Consider the following 15,742-nt stretch of genomic DNA (forward strand, 5'->3'; position numbering starts at 1 on the left):
CTAAGTATTCCGAAAAAGTTGCTCTTTTCATTTGATTTGTATTCAATTGCAGAATGAGATGTTCAATGCAGAGTATAAACATCATTACATTTCAGACATGTGTGGCCTTAATATCATTAGAAACATTTTATGGAACTCTTAGAAGGAAACATCAATGGGTGGAAGTATCTGGCTACTTTTCACAGTGCAATTGAGCTTATTAATACGCATTTTGAAAATCTTCATTAACTCATTTTGTTCCAATGAGTGAACCATCTCTATATTTTCAGAATAAAACCTCTTAATTCTCCTTGTGAAAAGCATATGCTCACTTGATAGATCACTTCCTGTTCATACACAGATGCAAACACTGAAGTGAGCTTACGAGAAGATAACCCCAATGTGTTGGGAAAAGGAAACCGTATCTCAGCGTGTTGAAGAAAGAGGGGTGCTGGCACTGTACCATCACAGAGCCCGTCATTCCCTTTGAATTCCACGAGAATGGTGCCCCTCGACCTGTGCAGCCCAGAAGAGCCCTGCCACACAGGCCTACCATTAGTGCACTCTTGACATTGTACAATGAAGCTGCAAACCCCCTGGTGTAAGACTCCAGACCTTGCTACCCTTGAAATCACTACCAACAATAGTGGGGGTTTAAAACACAAATGTACACTTGGGTTGCTTTCATATCTTGGCGGTCGTAAATAATGCCACAATGAACATAGGGGTGCTTATGTTCTTTCTAGTTAGTGTTCTGGGTTCCTTCCAATATGTTCCCAGAAGTGGGATAGATGAGTGGCTAAAACAACTGTGGGACATTTACACAGTAGGAATACTATTTGGCCATAAAAAAGGAAATTGTACCCTTTGCGACAGTATGGATGGACATGGAGATCATTATGCTAAGTGAAATAAGCCAGTCAGAGGAAAACAAGTACCATATGATTTCACTCACATGTGGAATCTAATGAACAAACTGATCCAACAAGGAAAACAGAGAGAGACTTATAGATGGGGAGCAGATGAGAGCTAGTGGTGGGGGAGATTAGGGGGCGGAGGGATTGAACATGAAGGAAAAAGGACTCATGGACATGGACAACAGTGTGGGGATTGCTGGGGGGAGCGGGGTATAAGGGGACTAAATGGTAATGGAAAAATACAAAATTTTAAAAAAATGAAAGACAAATGTATGCTTTACAAATTTGCCTACAATTGGTCTTCTTGGCCAAAGCAATGCTGTACCATGATTCAAATTAGAGTGATCTTGAGAAAGGTTAAAACTCTTTTATATCTGATGCTATGCTGATGTTATTATTTAAATTCAGCAGCACTTTTCTCTTTTAATAGGAATGTGTAATTTTCAGTCTGCATACAAACATAAAGCGGTTAGTGTTATATTCTAATAACACTGTTATTTCATATTGCTGTATGTTCTGATGTCTATAACAATTCCATCATACTCAAAAAGACAAACATTGGGGGCCTTAATTCCACTCTGCCCAGGGCTGGAGCAACTGAAACACAAATGAGCTGCAGATAAGCCAAACATTTCGCCAGGAAGATGAGGGGACAAGGAAAACCTGTATTTAATTGGGCTCTATGCCCTGCCATGGACCGCTGACCAGGTGCAAAGAGAAATATGAGGATCTGAGGGTGCTTTGGGTTTTATTGCCAAAGGCAGCTGTGATGAACATTCCAGATCCTGGGGCAGAAGTTAGAGCTGCCAGAAGGAACAATGAAAGAGACTCTAATACTTGAGTTTGTATATAAGGCTGAGCCAAGCAGAATTGAGTAAGAGCAGACTGTATTACTGTAATTCATCTAATATGTTTATATGTAATCTTCACCCTGAAACTCTCTCACACCAAAGTCAAATATTTGTGAACCTCGCTCAAGCAGATGAGAGTGAGAAGAATGGCCAAGTTCCCAGGGTCCCTGTCTTTGGAGACAAAGGCAAAGTACAGGACAATATTTTAAAATATTTAATATGTGAATTTAATACTGAAAAACTTTGACTAAAACTTTTAAAGCCCAAGAAAGGCTTTTCAGAAAAATAAAAATGGAATCTCTTCATAAAGTGCTTTTGGTGGGAACGGCATGGTGGGAACGGCAGTAGCAACGGCATGGAAAGAAGCTACGTGTACTCTGGCCTCTATCACAGAGTGATGTGGTAGAAAATGATTTGGCCCAGAGGAGACCAATTCTATATATTGATTAACTATCCAGATGAGGTTTTGCTATGGTTCTGCAATGCTAGCCCTGACCAGGGGAGCTCAGTTGGTTGGACGTCTCCCGCAAAGCAAGAGGTTGCCGGTTGTTGTATTCCCCATCACGTGCTTGGTTGCACATTTTGTCCCCAGTCGGGGCGTGTACAAGAGGCAACTAACTGATCAATGTTTCTCTCTCACAATGATGTTTCTCTCCCTCTCTCCCTCCCTTTCCCTTTTTCTAAAAATAAATAAAATCCTTTAAAAAAGCAGTTCCCAGGAACTCATAATAAATCCTCTTTTCTTGAGGTTTCTAATATTATGAAGGTTGAATGTTGGATAAGGAGCAAGATGCTATTAAAAATGGCAACACACTGTGGTAAGCGGGGCAATAAAAGTCTTCTTATAAATGAAACACAACTGTAACAATATGATGAAACCATTCACTCAGAATGTCATCAATCAGAATGCCACTGCTATTGCCTAAAATTCTAAAGCTTCACACAAGGAGTTTTTCTCCCAACAGTAGTACACACAACATGCCCATCCAAGCTGTAGTTGATGTAAATTTTTCAGTAAAGCAAAATTGTCAACCAAGGTGAAATAATTTAGAGGGAACAGGGCTAGAGAAGGCAGTAGCTCAGGACTCGGGGTCATGAAGAAGTCTTCCTTAGACTGAATGCCAGCTCTTTCTTAGTTACTGTCGTGAGTTCTTGGGCATTTACCTCAACTACCCCTTTCTAAAGTTCCTCATCTGCATAATGAAGAAAATACCAACTATGACCTGGTAGACCAGGTGTTCCCCCAGGGGACATTTGCAAGGGCTGGTAACATTTTCAGTTGTCACAACTGTCAGTGGAGCAGAGGTGGGGGGAAGCGGGGGCTCTTGGCACCTAGTAAGCAGAGGCCAGAGATGCTGCTAAACACTCAGCAAAGCTCAGGACTGCCCATGATACCATAAAATTTTCCATCCATGTGACCTGATGTCACAAGTGCTGAGGTAGAAGAAACCCTGGGGTGGACTGTGGTAAGAATTAAATGAATTAGTACATGAAAAGTCATTGAAAAACGCTTGGCACGTAGTAATTACTCAATAAATGTCAGCTGTCACTATGGTTAACCAACTGTTTATTTGGAATGTCTGTACAGAATCAACATGGTAAGTTCTAGCACTAGTCAGCCTGTGTTGATGACCTGGAGACTTTTTAACATGAATCAAAACTTTTGTTAGTCTGCAGCTTTCACCAAAACAATGGCTTTGGAAGGTAAAACATGAGTACTAACTTCAGAATTTTGGGAGCTATTTTCAAATCCCAAATACAATCCTTAACGGCTCCTTCTTGGTGCAATGGGCTGGGAGAGGGAGGCAGTTCCATGATGTAGAACAGGAGTTGGGAAACTTTGCTGTAAAGGGACAGATAGTAAATATTTAACCTTGTCGACCATACGGTCTCTGTTGTAACTACTCAGTGCCACTGTTGTAGTAGGAAAGCACCCATTAACAATATGTAATCAAATGGGTGTGGCTGTGTTCCAATAAAACTTTATTTACAAAAACAGGTGATGAGTCCGGTTTGGATCTAGGGACATAGTTTACCAACCTCTAGCATAGAGGAAAAAGATTATGAACTTTGCAGTCAAAAAGCTGAAGTTATGAAAAATGAGTTGGATTTCTGTGAGAATGTTTTTTGTATACTTTCCGTGAAAATATCTGCAAGCTATGTGGCACATAGGTGCATGATATATCAGTTTTCTTCCTTCAAGGTATGAATAGTTGCAATTACTGCATTCATAGAATTTCAATTTAAAAATGAAAATATACTTGCAGTATGGGTTTTACTTTTCCCATGATGTCCTGCTGACTTCTATAAATGCTGCTTTTCCTGGGATGTTTTTCTGAGTACACTCAACTGACTTCAATCTTACATTCTTGGCATTAATACCACAGACTTTTCTTTTTGTGTTTAATGGTTACTCTGTTCAAAGCAGTTTTAAAAAGAAGCAGAATGGAAGGTGTTGCTCATAATTCATTCAAAAACAATAAACCCCGCCCTTCCTTTCTCTTATTAATTACACACTTTATAAAACAAATGCTTCACACCCTTCCGTTTGGGTTGGACACACAGAAAAAAAAAATTAACCTGACAAGGGCACTTGTCTCTATCGAGTCTTTTTCATACTTGTAAATTTTCTGTAAAGTAATATTTTCAAGTAATTTTCAATAAACGTATCTGGGAAAAATTAGCCTTTAGGCATTGCGGTCAGAAGTAAAAAAATCACTTACAGAACAGGATGGTTCAATGAGTGCCGGGGAGGACGGAGGTGATGTGTTTCAGGGAAGGGAAGTCATTTCTAATGGAAAGAGGAAGCTTCTATCCCACGACCTTCCGATACTCATTTTCAACCTTACATGTCATTTCTCATTAAGCGGTATTCTTTTTAGTTGTTTGCCATGATTCCTGAATAGAGATGTACTGGAAAAATACAAAGTTCGGCTCCTATTCAGGCTTGGGTTACTCAAATATATATGCCATCTGCTCCCCTGCAAAGTTGTGAAGAATGAGGACTGGGTCCCCGCTCTTTGGTATTTTTTTACAGCGAGTGAAATATATTTGATTAAGTCACTGATAAAGCTTGCAATTGGAAGTAGAACTGGAAAATGTTAAGCTGTTTCTGTCTTTCCGATGCCCCCACCAGTGGTAGCTATTAAATATGCCTGGTTGCTGTCACTCTAGGATACCAACAGAAGCTGGTAGGCTGATGTTTAAATATCTTTGTTGCCTAGTGCTTCATAGTCCCATTTATTCAAATACAGTGAAAGAGGAAGGTTCAGGGAAATTAAACATGTGAGCTATGGTCATGCTGGGGATAAAGGGATTTGTGTTATCATTCCCTTTTAGAGGAGGTTTGCGGATTCTGTTCTCAAAGTAGGGCATGAAATTAGGATGGGAGCACCAGCTGTTGCCAGGAAACACCAGTAGGGGGCGGGTGAGTGAGATAAGGATACGGATGAAGCCAGTGACGTGTGCCTTACCACTGTGGGCAACTGGAAATGGATCCCACTGGGGAACTTTGGGAAAGAGTGCAGAACACGCCCGCTGATGGGGAGGAAGAGTGGCATTTAGCTAACATCTTCCATCCATGGCTGTTCGAAGGCTGTTGGTGGTGGATGGGCATTAACTCCCCTCTGGAATTAACTATTGGGGGCGGGGGGTGCAGAAAAGGTCCCAAAGCAGAGTCTTAGTGCTTTGCATCTGGAAGTTCTCAGGCCAGGGGACAAAGGACTGGTGAGTGGTCTATGGGCCTGGCACTGACAGTTACAGACAGGAGCGCTTCCATGAGAGGGCACTACAACCTGGATGTTAAAAAGGGCTCTCATGGATGTCAGAGGGCACGCGGGTCCCATTTGTCCAGTTCTTTTTGTAGCAGCAATTTTCAACCTTTGGCCTCTCATGGCACACATAAACAAATTACTAAAATTCTGTGGCACACCAAAAAAATACAGTTTTGCCAATCTGACAAAAAAAAAAATAGGTATAATTTTGATTTACTCACACCAGATGGTTATGGTTGTATTGGCTTTTGTCATTTTTTAATTTGACAGTCTAAGGGAAAAGAGGTCAGTGCCCTTGGCTAAATAGTCAAGTATTACATGTTTTAAAAAATATTGTGGCACACTGGTTTAAAATCTCTGTTCTATAGCTCCAGTGACTTAGGACTAATTGCTGGGCTGAAGAGAGTTTGCATTTACCAGTGTTTTCTACCCTAACCTTGGTCATTCCTGACTATGGGGCCACAACCTACCTATGAATGTTCATTTGCAACTGACCATAAATGGGTCCAAATCTGAGCAATGGCAGGCAAAGTTGCCTGGAAAAAAGACACATGAGATCTAGTAAGTCAGCCTAAAACATACACATTTCTTTATCTAGAGACTCCGCAATTTTCCATCATTTCACCTCATCATGAAACTATTATCTTCCTAAAACAATGGCTTTACCACTTTAAGCTTCAATATGTACAGTTTCTGCAGTAAAATTGGATTTTAAAAACCGTGAGTTAGGGATTACTCCGTTCTCTGAAAGGTCAACTATATTTCTACGTGGAAGCCTGACAGATGTTGCCTTCTCACCTCCGTACGTGAGAAGCAGAACGCTCCATTTACAGCTGGCAGGATTGGGATGGCGGAGACGGCATCCTGCCAGGTAACGCAAACACTGCTTGCTTTAATTTTATCACCAAGAACAAAGCCTTCTTGTTGTTTAATAGAACCCTTAAAAGCTGGCCTCACGGGCATAGTTCTAATTTTTTTTTTTTGAGACCACAAACAAGAGGAATTCTTTAAGGCCATTTCATGAAAAACAGAAGGAAAAAATACTTTATTCTGCAAAAATTAAAGCAATCCTTTGTTTAAACAGCCAGAGCCTGACTCTAGGTTAGCATCGGCATGTGTTCTCCTTCTCCTTACATGGGCATCTGTTGGCTCTCTTTACCCAGGTATCCATTCTTTCATTAAGATTAGCTCGAGGCTATGGCAGAGATACAGAAAAAACCCATCTTCCTTTAGGAACCATTTGGCACCATTATTTTCAGATAACATGGTAAAAGAAGAAACATTTTGCACTGAAAAGAAACGAGCCAACACTCTCCCCTTGAAAGCCCTATTTACACAAATTTTCCTTGAGTGCTTATGATTCCGGTTGCAAATCAAACTTTCGATGCAGCCCCTGCTTCTCAGGGTCAAGTTTTACTTCTTTCTCCACTTCAAGTATAGGTGGCTAAAGCTACTAGTTTCCAGAGCTCTTTGCAATAGTGTTAGTAGCTAAGGGATGACAGTGATAGGGAATAGAGATGCTCTGATTTCTCTGTGAATGAGGAGGCTGCTACCGGTGGCCCAATGACAATGCACGAAGCAGTCCTGTGGACCTGTCAAGAGATCCCAATGTGCAAAGCACCACGCTAGGGGCCATATGTAAATTTTACCTCAATTTACAAAAATCTTTACGCAACTGAATCAACTAATTTATAGTTGGAGTCGATTGTTTACTGCAGTGGAGTCTGTTCAACTTGAGTTAATCAAACATTGATTTAAGGACTCCTGAGAGTGATTATTCTTGGTTTTATAAAATTTCTTGGATTTATGAGTAGAATAATGAGATTCATAATTTGAACTTAAAAGCTTAAGGAAAACTACATAGTGATTTGTTGACGCAGAGACAGTCCTGGGGCAGAAATTCTCATGGTCTTTAAGCGTGTATCTGTCTATTCCCTCTCTTAGTTGGTTGGAGTCCTTGGGAAGCAAGACCGTAGCTTTCTTTTCCTAGTATCTCCTGCATTTAGCACATAGCACACGGTTATTGATGAGACATAATGTATTTCTATCACCCCAGAAAGTACCCTTGAGGCCTTCTTCCAGTCAATTCTCATCCAATTTGAATAAAAACCATCATTCAGATTTTTACCACCAAATTCCTGTAACATTTGAAATTACATTTATAAATGTAACATATTCAATTTATTTTATAAGCACTTTAAATGCTCAGTGGGGTAAAAATAAAGCCCTAACAATGTAGACCTTCAAGTCCTTAAGTAGGTCTTGGAAATCTAATAAATTAAACTTTACAAATGTAATGAAATCAGACAATTTTGCTTTGAAACAAACTATTTTATGCTTACAACTTAAAATCACAGGTCTAAAATAAATTACATGTTTCAGATTGGAATCTCAAAGCTAACCTGTCAGATTTCTATAATACACCATATTCTTTTAAATGCTACAAACCCTTAAGATACAAACATATGTTTTAGCCCTAAGCTGTTACACAAAATATTGATTCTATGGATATTATTTAGGTCTTCATCTTTATAGATAATTCTCAAACTTCTTAGGAAGGAAGAACAAAAGAATTTTACTTGCTAAAGAAAGCAAACTGATCATCTCAAAGAAACTGAGGTTAGCAGGTTAAGGATTAATGGCCAAACATTTGAGAATAATTCACAAGAACTTGCTTTACTGGTACCACAGATGCACACTCATTGGGCTCCTGTTATGGTGGGTTGGACAAGGTTTCCAATCCCTCAGCACATGCGGTTGTTTCTTGCCATGAGAATTCCCCTACGAATCTAACTTTTTAATCATCTTTTTCAACTCTGCCACCTGGTTTGGGTAGCTGACGTTCAGTAACCACTCCAGTTGCTTTACTACTTGATTAAATTCAATCCGTTTCTTTACGGGCTCATTCTTACTGTGTCTGCTGGTTTGACGTCACATTCCTCTGGTCATTTGAATGACATTTATCTCAAAAGGCTATTGGGACAAGTGCATCAAGAAGTGATAGGAACTTGGTCATTATTGTTTTTTTTGCGTACATTTGCAAAAGTCCTACCACTTTTGCCCTTTTTTTTTCCAACAGGCTATACCTTGTTGTGGACCTGTAAACACTCGATACAGTCATCATCTGTAACACCTGCAAGGATGGGGGAGGCACCATCTTCCCAACCTATGGTTTCCTAGAACTTTATCACAGTCTCATATGGAACTTGCCTCGTTAGAGAATTAGGCTACTATGATAGTTTTCGTCACCTCATATATATGAACTTAATGTTATATCTAGTGAAAATACTTTAAAAAGCATAGTAAGAGTTCTATCATAAATTCCTAGGCCGGGAAGTTACCTCACTTGGTTGTAAAAATCTTTATTTGTGCTGCTCCTCACTGAAAGCCCTTTGCATTCATTCAGTGGTGGCCTCGGGCTTTTTAAATAGCTGAATTTAAAATTTCATCTTTCTGTTTCAAACAAAAATAAGCAGTGCTACAATTGTGCTCTTGTTAACGAACATTTTATATGCATGACTCAATTATTTTGCTGGGGAATTTCAAAATTAGAACAAAGCTCTTCAGTTTTCACTACAGCATTTAGCAATTAAAAATAGAAGCCAATTGAATGAAGGTAAAAGATGATGTGTCGTGTTTCTCTCAGAATCTGTAACAGATAATTTCAGCTTGATTATCATATAAAGCACTTTTATATTCATTTATTGAGAAAAATAATTTAAACTAGATATTAAGTGCTAGAAACTAAAGAGGTTGTCTCAGTAACAAAATGACACATGGTTGAGATCATGTTTGTTTCTGAATATCATGCACAGAAACAATAAGGGGACCCAATCTTCTACCTGACAGTCGCCTTCTGACGTGAGATCATTCTTATCACATCTCTGACTCTCTCACCTGGATCCACCCAACTACCACAATCTCATGGGAAAGCTGAGCTAGAACTACAATGGACATTTTTAAAATTTGTCACAACCTGTTCTTATTATTCTTTAAACCATGCCAGAAACATCATCTCTGCTGCTCTAGTCAAGTATGTAAATATTTCAAGGCAAGGAAATTGTATATGGAATAGTGTAGGGGAGATGTGGTAGAGAGTTCCTGTAGAATGTGAAGAAACAGCAGTAAAATACATCACTAAAACCATGTCTTCTCTATTCCTACTGCTCATCCACTGGGCCCCCAATTAAGGCTGATTGCTTCATATCTAAATATTAGCCTTGGAAAGCTGCATTACTAAATTCAAATATGCCAGAGGGGCTGTCTTCAGAGATGCATCCACACAATGACACTCCAATCTGAGCTACCTGGTAGGATTGTGAATGTGACACCATGGTCGTTCCATCCAGAATGAACAGAGAGGCAGATAGTGAAAGGTTTGGATTGTGTCTTTTAAAAAGTTTCAAAGCTGAAACTTGAAAATATTTTTCTGAAAGTAAGGCCACACTAACTTAGCCTTACATTCATTCATTCATTCATTCATAAGATTAATCTCTTATTCCAAAATAGTGGGAGACTTCCTACTGATGTCTTCTCATTATTCTTTATGAATATAACTAAGAAGGTAACAGGACCCAACACCCTTTATAAATCAGTTTTTTAAAGGCAAGAGCTTTGAATCTAAGGGGTGACATTGAAGTATGTGCTAGAAGTTACTCTTATAAACAGTAAATTCCATCTCCACTGCACAAAGCTGAATTTGCTTCATCAGTTGTCAATTTTAGCAAACTTAGAGAAAACTGGATATGTAGCCTTTACACATGTGCAGGAGTCAAAACATGAATATTCTCCAGAAACGATGAAATTTCTGTGCAGCTGAGAGTTTCTTTCCTCCTTCGTCCTGAGAACCCTAAGACTTGAACTTGGGAGTTCAGCCTTTACCACGGTGACTCATCTGAATGCCACTGTATTTGCACTATCACATTATCAGCATCCGAGAGCCGTTTACATGGGGAGCCATGGATGACCCCGGGTTGCCCGATGTGGTTTATGAAGCCCAGAATGTGACTCAAATCGTACCTTGAGAGCTTTCTTACGAGGGCTCAGACAGGGTGGGAACCTAAGTCTTACCTGCAAGTGAAATTTGGGACATTCAGGTTGGCCCCCAGCAGGATACGCATTGCCCAAGATCAGACAGCTGTCCACAAGGAACAAACAGCATGTCTGGTATTCAGGTGCTGGTCTGAATCCAGTGGGTCTGGATGAAGCATTTGCCAAAGTTTCCATAGAGAGAGTACACTGACATCAAACTTCACAACAAAATTAATTTAAATATAAAAGTTGATCTTCCCAGTAACTTTTCCCCTTATTTCAAATAAGTTTACAACTGAATGCCTTTAGAGTTTGGAGAATGACCAAAAAAATCTTTTAGAGACCCCATCTGTTTTCCCAAAACAATTTTCATCATTTCTTACAAGGCACCATAACACATCATCCTCTTCACTTTCAATTTCGAGAGCCCAACATCTGAACAAAAATTGAATTAAATGGCACTTAATTTACCTACAAGAAATTTGTCACTCCCCATTGTCACCTGGCACTAGAAGAACTCAGAGAAAGACAGGAAGAGAGCAACCTATCCATTAAAATAAAAGACAAAAATAGTTTAAAAACTTAGCATGAAAAACAAATGCAAAAGAAAAATTTTTAAAAAAATGAAGCGATAACAAACAAGGCAAAATAAGCTAAAGGGGCTAATGCCAAGACCTTGACGGGATGTGGCTGCCCTCCTAGGCTGGGCTTGGGCAGGGAGGGGGAGGTCGGCTGAGCCTTCATCTTCTCCAAACTGCTATGACAATTAGTCACGCTTTGGCAGTTTTTGTTTACCAGCTCACTGTGGATTCAGGCATTGGTCATTGGTGATTCCCAAAAAGAGCATATACTGTGTGCCCAGGTGTTGTTTATTTCCTGTGAAAGAACTTGATTCTCAGAATGTGAGAAGAATTTGGTACACATCAATGATTCTAAGTATTTGCTTAGCTAATAAACTAGGTCCTCTGATTTTTAAAAGAAAAAAGGAGGAGATGATGAAGAGAAAAAGTCTATATTTGACCTAGAAATGTTAAGTTCTACAACTGACCCACATTTTGATCACTTCTCATAGGTAGGCTTGTCATCCCAATGGAATTTTCTACTGTATTCCTCTCCTGAAGAAAACAAACCCCGGTAAGTAAAAACCCACTAGGTTTTAGAATCCCAACATCAAATCACTCAAGCATTTCTTGGAGAATCTAGCTGATACTGCTCTTTCAATGCCTCTATATCCTGAGTCCTAAGCTGCCTTGGCCTTCATAAGCTCCACACTCTAGTGTTAAAAAGATTTGGTACTGTCAAAAAAAAGCATTTCATTTGTTTACCCTTATTTAAAAACAAGTTATAAAAACAATGGGGATGGAGGGAGACCTTGAAACGCTTTTCATTCAAAAGAAAAGCAGAAGTGAATCCCAGGAAGGAGGTGTGGACTTAAGGATGTGGCATTTCCTCAGGATTCTGTGGGAACTCATTGATTTCATTTACAACAATTGAGAGCTGCCTGTGAGCTTTAAGTTTTTTAGCTCCAGCTGGCATGGGGATTATTTTCCTGAGGAATGCTCATACCCAAACACAAGGACACCTTCAGGAAGAGGAAAAGGAAGAAATACAGTCTAGGAACATAGGATGCGAAGCAGGAAATTCTTTTCCACCACAGATTTAAAAGACCATCATGCTGGTGCCTAACAAATTCAACTACCTGTTTGGAGTTTCTCAGTGCTGTGATGTTTTCCCCTGGACGTGTGATCATTTTGCACCAAGATATCTGTATTATTTTCCCCATGACCAAAAATATCATTTCTTGAAAAGAGTTAGGGGTTCTGATTGTAATTGTGAAAGCTACACACGTCCTTTTGTTCTTCGACACCTCGCTAACCCTTCGAGATGAAAGAAAGTCCAAACTCAGATGCAATAGTACAGTCCCACTCAGCTCTCATCTCTCCAAAGCCAGTTCCTACTTACCCCCCAACACACCGTCTGTTTCCACAGAATGAACTACTTGCTTTGTGTATCTACACTCTTCATTTTTCTATCTCCATGCCTTTCCCATCCCTCCACATGCCCATAGGTTACCAACCCTTCAAGGAAAGCTCAGATTGTGCACTATCACCCCCAGCCCCCATCTGGAAGAAATTTCTTACTTCTCTGAAATTCCAAAGTATATAATCTATGCCATTCTTATGGCAATTAGTTGTCTATTTTGTATATATTGTCATTGCTCTTTTGTCTTGGTCAACATGGCAAGCTCCTCGTGGGCAGGGTCCTTGGCACCCAGCGCAGTGCAACACGCTCGCAGTGGATGCTCCACACACACTAACAGGATGGGCAAACTAATGTGATGCTTTAACCAACCAAAGGAACTGACCACAGGCAAATATTTATACCATTATCCAGAAATATTTGTTTGGTGAACACAGCTCATAGAGCCACTGTGTCTAGAACAGGAAGAACGGAAACTCATATTATACCAAATTATCCAAAACTTGGAAATAAGGCAAAAGAAGACCACAAACCCTTTTGGGGTCATATGAGAGCGTACTCCATCAAGCCGGCCTAAGCAAGGGTTATCTGACTCTCCAGGATGGGACATAACAGAGCTTGACTTTCTAGTCACTGTCGATTAGGACTTAGTCTCTGCAAAGTTAAATGCTCACTTAGAGAAAACTAACTTATGACACACAACTTATTTTGCCCAAATGTTACGACTTTATTGCCCGTCAGGTCACTAACCAGTTTTGCATCTAATTTAGCTCTCTTATCCAATCACTCTTTTTCTCTCCCCCCCCCCCTCTGCCCCCAGTGTTTGTGTGTGGGTCAGTTTCTGCTATCCTCCTTTCAGCCAGCTTTACACCTTCCTGGGTCCTTCATCAGTCAGTTAAATAAATCTTCAGTGTAGACTCACTGGGTTATTATACAAGGATTGAATGCTCAACTTTTTGAAAATTATACTTTGAGAATATTAGTAATTATGACTAAGGGAACATGTAAAAATAAGTACTGCTAGTACCATACTTTTTCTACTCATAATTAATTGTCTTTAATTTTTATCTGGAATAAATTTCCTAAATATCAGATTTACTCATTCACAAACATTTCTCTATTCCAAAGGATGTATACAGAAACAACAGTGAGAGGGATGACTATTCTTTCCTCCTTGTCTAGAATAACTTTTAATAGCTTTTGTGTGTCTATTTGCAAGTTCCCTACAATCAATTCAGTAATATGTTTATTTTCAAAGCCTGTATCTCAACTAAATAGATAATCTTTTAAAATGAAAAGGAAATACACTTGCAAAGTTCTTCAATGACACACCTATCATTTGAAATTATTGAACATCATAGAATATAATTTTACACACTAGGATGAATAGCATTTTGTAAAGTCAAGCCATACTATTATTGCATTAGAAGCAAGACAGTTGTTCTGAAGCCACTACAGGCCATAATGGAAACCAGACACTAATGCTTTAAGATGTAACTGTCTAAAATTGAATGAAATAATCAGCCAACCCATAAAGCGTTTGTAAGATTTCCCCATAAAACACAGGTAATATTTTTTTTTTACTGAAGAGAAATAATTCTTTCTAATTGTCCTAAACATCAAATGCCATCACATCATAAAAATAAAATATAACATCAGGATCATTCCGTTTTGTTCATCCACTTACTTGTGTAATACATATGCACTTTACCCTACAATAATAAAAGCATTATGCTTGTTCTCTATTATTTACAATGTTGTTTAATCAACAAGGCTCAAAATGTTCCCTGGTGAGATCATTGCCGAAAGCGAATCCATCTAAGCAGGGGATCAGGAAGACCAGGGGTCTGCCACTTGCCTTTGCTGTCACTGCTGCCTGCACACTCTTGACTTAATTAATCCCAACACATCGCAATTGTGGTCAATTTCATGGAAGTGTATCTGACAACCAAGATGCATTTAATATATACCTGTAGGGGGCTAAATTGTGTTCCCCCAAAAGGTATGCCCAAGACATAACCCCTGGAAGCTGTGACTATGACCTTATGTGGAAACAGGGATGTAATCAAGTCAAAGTGAGTTCATCCTGGAGTAGGGTGGCCCCTAATCCAATGACTGCTGTCTCCGTAGGAAGAAGGATATTTGGACACAAATACAGAGATACCCTGGGAGAATGTCACGTGATGAAAGAGGCAGAGACTAGACCGCTGCAGCTATAAGCCAAGGAACTCCAAGAATTTCCTAGAACCACTCGAATGTGGGGAGAGGCATGGGAGGAGACCCCCCCAGGGTCTTCAGAGAAAGTGCGGCCCTACTGGCTCCTTGATTTCAGACTTCTGGCCTTCAGACTGTGAGAGAAATTTCTGTTGTTTTACGCTATCCAAGTTTGTGGTAATATGTTATGGCAGCCAATACAATGCCTTTTAAATAGTGCTTTTTCTTGGCTGCTCTTGTTAAGGGTGATACAAGTCTACAATATTAGGAATGCTAAGTAAAGCTGGATCAGGGAAAGCAGTTGATGGGAAGAGATTCTCTGAGGTTCTGGTTCCTTCCAATTTCATTCATCTCACACATTTAGCTTTTGCAAAGTATCTAATTTTAAGGAGATTCCAGTTTTAAAAGTAGAAAGGCTGAGGGTATAAAAAACATGATCTAGTAGTTTTCAAGTGAAACATACCACACAGAGATACTCACCTCAACATGTTGACAGGTTTGAATGAGTTTAGCCAAAAGGGTCTCCAGTTCCGTGTTCCTCTTAATAAGGTTGGTGAGGTTGCTCTCTAAGTTTTGCTGTTCAAAAAAGAGAGGAAAAATATTATTCTGCATAGTTTTAATATTTTACTATACACAAAATTACTCATACTCAGGAAAACTGATACTTTTTTTTTCAGAAACCTCAATGAGATCTATGCAATTTCAAGTATTTATAGATTTAAAATGGATTCTGAAAAGTTGCATTTAGAAGTTGCTTTTAAAAATATTTAAATGTTGTTCTTTTTGGGTCCTGCTTCTCGCACTAACTCAGGTACGATTAGTTATAGGTTACTCCTAGGTCAGGAACTGGGGAGAAAGGAGGTCATTGAATTTCTATTCCTTTACCTGAATCAAAAATGGCAATGATATAAAGAATATATTCCCACATCAAATCAACTACAATTAGGTTTTTAGGATTTACCATCTTGTGGACAGGCTGAGGTCCATCCCTTGGAGG

The 15,742-nt window shown here is 39.4% G+C and overlaps 1 protein-coding gene across 2 annotated transcripts in view; it reads right to left on the reverse strand.

The window, feature by feature from the left end:
- The window catches only part of MID1 (midline 1), a 148,270-nt gene that overhangs the window by 49,147 nt on the left and 83,381 nt on the right, over window positions 1–15,742 (reverse strand). For both annotated transcript variants that reach the window (XM_054581048.1, XM_054581047.1), the window contains exon 3: window positions 15,226–15,321. In XM_054581048.1, the coding sequence (XP_054437023.1) occupies window positions 15,226–15,321 (96 nt within the window). The remainder of the gene's footprint in view (window positions 1–15,225; window positions 15,322–15,742) is intronic.

Source organism: Pteronotus mesoamericanus, unplaced genomic scaffold (assembly GCF_021234165.1).
Source record: "Pteronotus mesoamericanus isolate MK-2021 breed Mesoamerican mustached bat unplaced genomic scaffold, CSHL_Meso_final contig_65, whole genome shotgun sequence".
Taxonomy (NCBI): Eukaryota; Metazoa; Chordata; class Mammalia; order Chiroptera; family Mormoopidae; genus Pteronotus; species Pteronotus mesoamericanus.